The sequence below is a fragment of the Candoia aspera genome, chromosome 2 (assembly GCF_035149785.1).
Source record: "Candoia aspera isolate rCanAsp1 chromosome 2, rCanAsp1.hap2, whole genome shotgun sequence".
Taxonomy (NCBI): domain Eukaryota; kingdom Metazoa; phylum Chordata; class Lepidosauria; order Squamata; family Boidae; genus Candoia; species Candoia aspera.
In genome coordinates this window covers 223,262,963-223,273,491 of record NC_086154.1, presented here as the reverse complement: position 1 = coordinate 223,273,491, position 10,529 = coordinate 223,262,963, and the positions used below count along the sequence as shown (strand labels likewise).

Below are 10,529 nucleotides of genomic sequence, written 5' to 3'. Positions count from 1 at the left end.
TCTGAAGGGATGTTTGGATATTCTGTAAATTACCAGTCTGTGGCCCTTTCATCAAATTCTGCTGCAATAGCCTGGATCTTTCAGTCTCATCAAATTTGAAACAAGGGCAGTCTTGCGTGTGTCAATGTAGCTGTGGCTGAGGTGAAGATGGGAGCTGAATAATTCCTCCTTTCACATTCAGATATTACTGAACATTGGATATGATTTATTATGACAAAATTTAAGAATTAGGCAATGTCTTATAGGAAGCAGTATATACATTTTTGAATAAAATAAAACTTCTGCATCCTTTGAATCACTGCTGCCTTATGAAGTTTTGAAGTTGCTGGTGTGTGAGTCAATCAAGTGTTTTAAGGTTTCTTTGTACATTATATTCTTCATCTTAACGTTAATCTCTGTTTAAGGAAAAGAGCACGTGAAATTGATTTGAGCAAATGTGTTCCATTAACATGTATGCCAGTGAGCTATTATGCATATGGAAGTTTCACAAATTATATTTGGAGCAAAATGAATACATGGATGGGTATTATGCAAGACAGCTACATGTATGTATTATCTGTAAGAAGCAATGTAAGTGATAAAGCAGATGATAGTCTTGCATCCCAAGGCAATTAATTTTATGGATGAAAGATGCATGGATGTACACTACATTTCTTTAAGGAATTTTTCTCTAAAGCTTCATAGTTAATTATCCTGTTCTAAGGTGGTAAAGTCCATGCTTAACTAATGTGTCTAGCCAACACTCAGCGGTGATAGCAAGATTCAGTTTTCAGTGAGATTCAGTGAGAGCCAGTTTGGTCTAGTGGTTAAGGCAACAGGCTAGAAAGCAGGAGACTGTGAGTTCTAGTCCTGCCTTAGGCAGGAAAGCCGGCTGGGTGACCTTGGGCCAGTCCCTCTCTCTCAGTCCAAGAGCCAATCAGGCGTGGTAGGAGAGTTCTAGTCCCGCCTTAGGCATGAAAGCCGGCTGGGTGACCTTGGGCCAGTCGCTCTCTCTCAGCCCAAGAGCCAATCAGGCGTGGTAGGAGAGTTCTAGTCCCGCCTTAGGCATGAAAGCCGGCTGGGTGACCTTGGGCCAGTCGCTCTCTCTCAGCCCAAGAGCCAATCAGGCGTGGTAGGAGAGTTCTAGTCCCGCCTTAGGCATGAAAGCCGGCTGGGTGACCTTGGGCCAGTCGCTCTCTCTCAGCCCAACTCACCTCACAGGGTTGCTGTTGTGGGGAAAATAGGAGGAGGAAGGAGTATTAGGTATGTTTGCTGCCTTCAGTTATTTATAAAAGTAATAAAGATGGGATAGAAAATAAATACAATAAATAAAATAAATAAAAAATTCAGAAGTTGGCAGAAGGCCAGGTTGATAAGAACAGGCAGACCTAGTCATCCAACACAGATCCAGAATTCAGGAGAATCAGGCCAATAGGACCATGGGCAGATCATTGGGCTCAAGGAACTTCCTTTAAGTCCTAACTGTAACCCCCAAATCCATACCAAAGTAATACTTTGATTAGATCAACTGAAGGTTTATAAAATAGTGGCAAGGTTCCAAATTTCAAAGAACTCTTCATCAAGCAAGATTGTTAGAAATGCAGGCAAAATGAGGGAGGGCTGAAGAAAAATATGCCTGGAGGTAGCCATGTTGTATCAAACTATAGTGACTGACTACTGAAATATCTCCAGACATATACATTGAGATTTATCAAGTATATGAGTGGTGTTGGGTTACACAAGGAAAAGCAAATAGTAATTGCTCCATTTTAAAAAGCTAAGTAAGAACATTTGGCTGTTCAAATCAAAATTGTTTTCCAACCTTCATGAGATACTCAGATTCTTTGACAGACAAATTAACAAAGAAATCTAAATAAACAAAGCTGGGGATAATTCAAGATGTTGTTCTAGGTTAAAAATTAAATCAGGTGGTTTACTTAATGACAAGAGGGCATATTCTCTGAGAATACAAATCCAACACAAGTGTCCATTTCTATAGTATCTTGTTGAACAGTTTAAATTCAGCATTTTCCAAATCATATGATGTGATAGAGCCTCGTGTGGCGCAGAGTGGTAGACAGCAGTATTGCAACTGAAACTCTCTCCACAACCCAAGTTCAATCCCAGTGGAAGCTGGATTCTTGGGTCGCTGGCTCAGGTCGACTCAGCCTTCCATCCTTCCAAGGTTGGTAAAATGAATACCCAGCTTGCTAGGGAAGGTGATGACTGGGGAAGGCAATGGCAAACCACCCTGCTCTACAGTCTGCCAAGAAAACGTCGCAAAAGCGGAGTCCCCACAGAGGGTCAGACATAACTTGGTGCTTCCGCAGGGGACCTTTCACCTTTCACCTTTTTTCCAAATCATATAAAAAGCAAAGGTAACTATTATTCAACAGGAACAAAAATCCATATTGAGATGATACTGTCAAGTGAAAATGTACAAGTAATTGCAAGTGAAACTTGATATTCTCTCGATGTGATGGACTATGGCTAAGACAATTGTCAAAAATTATATAGGGCTTATTGAGTTATAGCCCAATATCTCCAGAAAGATCCACTTGGAGAATACTGCTGTATATCCTTCCTGGCCCTGCCTTTCCCAGACATTGCCCCATTCACATGACTTACAGGGATTGCCTTTGGGACTGGAGCCTAGTTCTTTCATTTGTCTTGCTCTTTGTGCTAGTGAGTAAATCTCTGAAATTACAAGATACTCTACATGATACACCATAGTTGTTTGCAGTGGGCTGGTTTGGATATCTCTAGTTCCAAGTTGCCTATTTTAGAGTTGAGATAAGATAAGATGCTGGGGGTGATAGTAAAGAAAAACAATCCCCTTCATACTTGATCCCTGCCCTTAGACCAAGCCATGTCCATAAAGACACATAGACACATGGTACGATTTATTTTTGTGGAAGTGATCCTTTCTACAAGCACCTTACTGTGATGCACCTGTTTTCTCCTAATGGCCTAAAATACTGCAAGTGTGGAGCTGGTCTTTCTGTTTTGCTGAAAAGTATTCAAGACTGTGTGGGTTAAAATCAAGTATTAACAATCTTTTTGGGTAATATTCTATGCAACAGGGTGGTTCATATATAAAAGGAACAGATACCCAAGACTTTTCTGATGTGGACATAGTTCTTTTTAGCAAAGCTTTTGCCAGTTTAGAAGACTGCCAAAGGACAACTCCAGAGGTACTAGAAGAGTTAGGAAATGCCCTGATAAAATCCTCATGGACAAACAGGTTTGAATTGAGATTTGTTTTGTGTTCTATTCTACTCTGATTCCCTCCCCCTCCTAATTACACTTAAGCTCTTAGCATAGAAGCATCATTAAATCTTCTACTTTCTTCCTCTTTTAAGGTTAGTCATGCAGAAACGGACAAAATTTTCCCTAAGGTTCTATTTTCAGTGTTATAAAAATCACCATGGCCACTCATTTGACATCATGCCTTGCTATGACATGCTTGCATCTATGTTATCAACAGGTAAGATGTGGCTATTATTTGGGAAAGTGGTTCATCCTTCTTTCACCAAAACATCACTACTGGGAGTTCTACGTTATTGTAGTTTAGACTGATGCAATATTTCCAGGAGCTCACAATCTGTAAGGTTTGGTTTTAGTTAAGATCTAAAGGTAAAGTAAGTCAAAGCAGCATCATTAGTCTTATAAGTTGCTTGGTGTTAACAGGTTTAAAAGAGAGCTTTTACCACAAGCTGTACCTTTGCAGTGATGATGATAAGATCCAGCTGTATACCATGGCCTTATTGAAGTACCAAGTTGAATTTGTCAAAGCATCAACAGAGAGAGTGAAGGACTTCATACGTTTAATGAAGCACTGGTTCAAAACTTCATTTGCTGAACCAACCAAAGAAAATAAGTAAGTAGCTAGTATCTAAATCTCTGCCTTTTTTTTAAATCTTCAGATGTTCATGTTTTCCCACTTTGTAATAGTAGAGATGTGATTCATAGATTTTTATATCTTTATTCCATGTCTTTTCCAGCTCCATATGATGGGTAATTTGTAAAATCAGAAAACATAAATCAAAAGCTTGGTGGCAGCAGGAGAAATAATATGGAAAAGCTAAGCCTGCAGCTCTTCCCATTCAAGGAACAGTTAACAAATCGAAAGTTAAAAACAAAATTACCTTTTGTTGTTGGTTTTTAGTACTTTGGTTTATGACCTTTGGTATTTTAGCTGCCCAGAGTCACTTTTATAGTGAGATGGGTGGTGTATACATTTAATAATAAATAAATAAATATTAACTATATTAACCAAATATTAAACATTTCATGCAATTGAAGCAGTGTGCAGTTCCTCTCTCAACCTCTTTCTCTGCACTTAGGTTTCGCAGGCTTCCCTCCTCCTATACAATTGAACTGATCACCATTTATGTCTGGGAGCTGGCTGGAAAGCCCATCTTTTTCAGCTTTGTACAGGGAATGAGAGCTGTTCTGAAGCTTTTGACTCAGTATCAAGTGATATGTATCACATGGCACAAACATTACAGACCAAATTTTCCAATTTTCCAGAAGATGTTTTTGAAGCAAAGCAGGTAAGTAAACCTTCTCTATATTTATCTGCCTCTTTGTTTTGTTACAACAAAAGCACAGGGCAACTCTACTTTCAATCACTATAAAAAGACATGGCTTAGGAAAAGCCAGGTTAGTTTCTAGTAAGTTGTGCCCAAGTTTCTTTAAAAGTGCAGCTTGCGACCATAACATATTTAGGAAATATTTGTCTGCATTACAGGACACTAGGTAGAACAACTTTCTATAGGCCATGCTTTTGGGGATGATGGGGCTTATAGTTCAACTAGTCTTGATAGTAGTACCCACTTCTACCTGATCAATAGTTTTATGAACCATATTAATTCTTCATGGCAAGCTGTCTGAAAGAAATGGGGCTCTTCTTTATGGAACAGTATAGTTATATCTCATGTGCCCAGATGTGTATGTATTTCAATTTGCATTGTCAAAATACATTTAGGAATAGCAAACTTCCATTTTTACTGCTTTCTTCCTTATCTTTCTGTTCTAGTATTGCTCAATGACACCAGATAGGGGAGCAGTATGTTCCTACCTCTTGTTTTTGAAGTGGGGGGGGGGTTGCTTCTGGGAAATCCTGTAGCTTCCCTTCTATTGTCTGTTTTCATAGAACAAGCATTGGTATGCGTTGTTCTGAGAGATGAGTACTAATGTGTGACAAATAGTGTGTTCCTGGGAGTGGGGGTCAGAATGTCAGTAATGAAGTGGTTGTATTGATGGTTGTTGTTTCTATCTTGGTTGCTGACTGTGTATTTATTTTGTGATTTTTTTGCTGTTTTTAATTTGTTGTACACTACCCAAAGTCACTTGAGATGGGTGAACATACAAATTGAGAGACGATAGATGAGAGAGAGATAAAACAGGTAACCTCCTTGTGACAAAGAGTCATCTATGTCTCCAATTCCAAGTCAGGTTACAAAATATTGTGTATGTCAGAGGTAGTTTCCGCCTCTGTGGTTGATAATTCTTGCTTGGATATATAGGAAACCAAGTGAATAGCATGTATGTATGTCTGTGTGTGTGTACATATACATACACATGAAAAATGTATAGGAGTTATAGACTTTCCTCAGTTTCGTTAATTTTCCTTGAAAGACAGATACTATGAATGTGTACCTAGGCACAACTTCAGAATAGACAAATCACACAAACATGTCCATTTAAATCAGCTCCTGTGCAAATTGATTACATTCATTTATTTGAAAGGTACTGTATAATATTCTAAGGCAGATCTATTTATTAAACAATCAAGCAAAGAGATAAATTAAAAATTATCCTCAAAGGAAAAACAGTATAAATACAAACACAGAGTTAATATTGATCAAGAAACTGAATCTTTACTTTGCTAAAGCAGTTTGAAGCTGGGTATAGCAACATCTTGATTCTTTACCACTCACTCTCAGTGCCATTCTCTGTGGGCTGAATAAAAGATAATACATTCAAAATGACCAATGTCAGCAGTAATGTGATTTTTTATGTACCATATGATTTCTGCAAATGAACAGACCTTTGGGAAAAATGTGAGGGCAGACCTGGAAGAACTTGGATGGGACAGCATCAGGAAATCCCAGAAGTATAGGCTAGATTAAGAAGGACATGGAAGATCACTTCCTTATTGTGGGCAAGAAAACGATAAAACAGGCTCAGATAGTCACCTGGAATCAAGCTCAACTCAGCGGAGTCTTTATCTTTTACATAGTATGGAATTGGCATGTCATGTGTCAGACATGTTCTTCATTTATAGACCTGTTCTAGCAAATAGGAGGAAGCACTGGGCTCATGACATTTTATGACTGTTCCATGCTGTTGTTAGCGTATGGTTGCTGTTTCACCTCTGGAGCACAGGTTTGCATAGTCTATACTTCCGGGTTTTTGTTCAAGACACATTTTTTATAGCCGACTGAAGGATTAACATATTGCTGCAGAAGGCAATGCTGTACCAGAACAATGGCACATGGGAATGTGGAAGATTTGTGAAAGGGATGAGCAGGGACAGCTGGAACCCTAGGCACATCCCCATGAGAGGGGATGTGTGCATGTGTGAACATTGGGAGTGGATGGACTCAACTAAGCCATCTTGTAGCAAGGCATATTTGAATGTCCAATAAATCATCACTTGCTGATATGGGGCATTCTCTCTCTCTCTCTCTCTCTCTCAGGCCATTTGTGCTGGATCCTGTTAACCCAACCTTCAACTTGTGTGAAAATAGCAATGCTTGGGATGAAGTAGCCCATGTGGCCAGACAGAGTCTCCTCAAGCCCCTCTTCAATGGCATAGCAGCAAGGGAGCCTTGGCTTTTTTCAAGCAACTGGTGAACTCAAGTAGGTCTTTGTTACAATCAGCAAGGTCTCCTATTGCTAGCAGAGAGCCACAGTAGGAAAATGAAATTGTCAGGCAAAGAGCCATGGCTCATATATTTTACTTTTAATTTCCTCCTCTTGTCAAGAATACAATATGAGGGCAGGCCAGTGAATCGGAGAAGCAACTTGTAATGGTAATGCGGAAGACCATTGTTATTTCGAGGAGTTAGTTGACATACAGTATGTTGATTTTCTCCCTCAAACAAACAAAATTAGAGTTTATTTTGAGTTATGCTGAGGTTTAATTGGCTTGTTTTTATTTCTGTTTGGCATGGAGGGGGGATAAAACCACAAGGCTGAAAGTTTGTAAGTCTACTCTTCCAACAGCCCTCCAGAACGTATCTTTGTTTGGAGTGGGGAGAGAGATAAGAGAAAACCCCCAGATTGTTTTGTTAAGATCTGTAAGACTTCCCAGGCTCTTGGACAGGTGTTTTTGGGCCTTGGGAAGCTTCCTAGTCAAGGTCAGTGTAATGACTGCCTATTCAAAATAACAATCAGACCCACACAGGTATTCTGTGGTATCTAATTTAATAATGAATAGTATGCAGAAACACAGGCAAAGCTGAGAATACCAAAAGCACGGGATTTCTCCCAATTAATTCACAAGCAATCTCAAACCCCTCCCCCCAAAGTCAGTACAATTCCATCCCCTTGCAGGTGTTCCTAACAGTTACTGGCAGTCTCCGGGTAGTGTCCTTGACCAGTTAAGTTAGCCAAACATGCATTCCTCTCTACTCGCACCATCTAGCTCGCTGCCTGGCACCAAGGAGCAGTAGCAGCCCCCTCCTGTACAACAACACATGTCAGCACCAGAATGGCATGGGAACTTGTTGCGATGTTGGAACAGGAACCATGGCAGTCAGGTCTCCTAGCCTGCAACCATGGAAACATGGTCACGAGGTTTGAGGGCCATACTTTGATAAAAACTCCTAGAATTGTTTTGGAGTTTGGGAGCCTGTGCACAGACCTGAGTACTGGGTGCTGTGTACATGAGCCACCTGGGGGTATCTCCGCTGTCCTCATTAAAGAGCTCCTGGGAGCATATGGGAGATGGGGTGTCACCTTGCTTAGGTATGTAGGATTTCTTTCTTTATGCTGTGCTTTTTATGCTTTTATATATTCTGCCTAAACTATGTTTCTGGTTTAAACTGTATTTCTATTTAACTCTGTTTGCTTAAGTTTATAATAAAGCTTAAAGTTTCTTTAGCCACTGGCATGCTTATTGTCTCTGGGTCTAAAAAGAACCAATTGCCTGAGCACCTGATCACTGCTCGGACACTTGGAAGAACAGAGCTGACATAAACAAACTATGACTCTTCCTATAAGCCCATTTTCTCCTACTCTCCTCCCCATATCCACAAACAGAGGCACACTACTGTTGCTCCTGTGATGTTCCATCCCATGCTTCCAAGGTAAACATAGGTTTAGAATCGGTGGATGAAAAATGGCTAGAGAGGAAAATAGGGTGAAAGCAACTGGCAACACTGAGCGCAAATCAATGGGCCTGAGTGCTTAGAGATTTTAAAAGATTCATATTTTATGTCTAAAATAAAATCAGATGAGCTTCTGTCCTCCTCTGCACCCTCCTATCTTCTCCTGACGTACAAGAGGCAGATTGGTTTTCTCCCTTTTTCCTCTCCTCCTGTGCTTACTTTTTACAAGAAGTAAATGATGATAGAGCAGTGTTTCTTAATCTTGGCAACTTTAAGATGTGTGGATTTCAACTCCCAGAATTCCCCAGCTAGCCTTGAAATTACAGCCATGTAATCTGCCCTTGCTATTCGGGTATCTTTTCTTTGTGGACTGAAATATTAAGCAAACAATTGCCATCCCATTTGTAAAACAAAGGAACAAATCTGTATTGGCTAGCTGTTCAAATGTTCTTTTATTTTTTCTTGTTAACAGAACAAATGCATACTATTTTACAGTTCAAGTGATGAAAGTTATAAGACCTGGACACATAGAACACATTGGAAAACATAGAGGATTTTTAGATGATAGTTAATACAAAATTGTGGTTTAAGTTCTCATTTTCTTTTTCTTGTGGAAGGAGGACAAAGTTGCTACTCCTTTGACATCTCATTACAAGTTTAGGCTTCAAGTGTATTTGTCTTAAAACAGACCACAGAATGGAAGAGACCTTACAATAAGTTTTTATGCCGCAGAGGAATTAGCTATCACATTAAGTCTCTGTGTTTATACATATACACAGAATATTCATAATATGCTTTTTTTCCTGAGGTTTCAGAACACTTTATTTTATAGAATTACTGTCCAAATTCTACATATGAGGATGATCAGAGTACATTAATGAAATACACAATAGCCATTTTTAATATTATGATTCCTTCATATGCCCATTCTTGTAATTCTGTATAGACAATAGATCTTAATTTAGTACTAAAATAATTTGCTGTAGCCCAGAGTTGACAACTGTAAATGAATGCTAAAAAAGCACCTGATTTACTTTGTACAATATAGCATTTTCTGGCTATATTGTGAATACAGGTTATTCACAATAATATAATAATGTAACTCTTTTGCATTATAGATAACAACAGTGGAACCTATAATTAGGTGGGATTGTCTGGACTGTGCTTGATAAACAATATATTGTGATAGTGGAGAGGTGAAGAGCTAATCAGCCAAGATTACTGCTAAATCATATGCTAAGCCATGCACTTGAGTATTATTCTGACACTTCCAGCATTGATTTGGCATTGTGTTGATGTAGCACAAAGGTGTTTCTGCTGCTAGGTATCTACAAAGCCTGTTTTAGTGTTGGAACTTTGAATAAGATGTGTAGTTATTTCAGTTGCTGTTCAGAGATATTGCTTTCTTTTTCTGATTTGAAGAGGAAAGCAATATAGTCTAGCAAAACAACGCAGTCATTTGATTCCCTATTCAGAGGCAACAAGTCTGACATGTTAGTTGCCTAACTAGTAAATTAGACCAAAGTTGGCTTCTTTCACCTATCTGAGGTTTTTTCCCTTTCTTGCGTTAAAAAAATGTATTTATATAGATTTGCTACATGTTTTATAATTATCACATTGGTTTTTTGAGAAAATTTCACTATTCTTAATATGAATATTATAGTTCTCTATTAAAAAAGACTAGTAAACTTATAGGGTTTGGGGTTTTTTTGCATATTGCAAGGATATTTCACTTCTTTCCCATACATCTCCCAGATGAATGAATTCAATTAATACGCTAAAAGATCTGGTCAACAATACTTAACTAACTATGCTCCTTTGTAATGAAGTTAGAAGCCTACAAACTATTATTATTTAAAGAGATACTCTAAAAAGTCTCTTGGTCCATCCTCAGATTGTATCAGGGCAGTTTTAGGCATTGCCCATCCAATGAAAGAAGCATAAACTAAAGCATTTGTCCTTTCCTTGCTTCCTGGGAACTTTAGCTTGATATACTGTATGAGGAGTCCTTATGTATCTGGAATACATTCTTCTCATCAAGGAAGAAATCTGAGACTTTCAGCTTAATACATTACACAGTACACTAGGTAAGGTACAGGTAGTCCTCACTTATCCACAATTGGGACTGGAATTTTGGTTGCTAAGCAAAGCAGTCATTAAGCAAATCTGACCTGATTTTATGACCTTTTTTGCAGCAGTTGTTAAGCA

The 10,529-nt window shown here is 38.8% G+C and overlaps 1 protein-coding gene across 1 annotated transcript; it reads left to right on the top strand.

Moving 5' to 3' along the window:
* Nucleotides 1-2,848: 2,848 nt before the first annotated feature.
* Nucleotides 2,849-9,869, top strand: LOC134490224 (2'-5'-oligoadenylate synthase 1-like). The gene is made up of 7 exons (XM_063293132.1): nt 2,849-2,875; nt 3,063-3,223; nt 3,342-3,466; nt 3,670-3,859; nt 4,326-4,535; nt 6,687-6,849; nt 9,440-9,869. The coding sequence occupies exons 1-6, from the start codon at nt 2,849-2,851 to the stop codon at nt 6,841-6,843; spliced, it is 870 nt and encodes a 289-aa protein (XP_063149202.1). The 3' UTR covers nt 6,844-6,849; nt 9,440-9,869.
* The last annotated feature ends 660 nt before the right edge of the window (nt 9,870-10,529 follow it).

Bases quoted from the DNA above. Each gene is read 5' to 3' on its own strand.
- LOC134490224 (XM_063293132.1), top strand. From the start codon at position 2,849: ATGTCCATAAAGACACATAGACACATG. The intron at 3,224-3,341 runs GTTTGAATTGAG...TCCTCTTTTAAG, and splicing joins AAATCCTCATGGACAAACAG to GTTAGTCATGCAGAAACGGA. The intron at 3,860-4,325 runs GTAAGTAGCTAG...CTCTGCACTTAG, and splicing joins GAACCAACCAAAGAAAATAA to GTTTCGCAGGCTTCCCTCCT.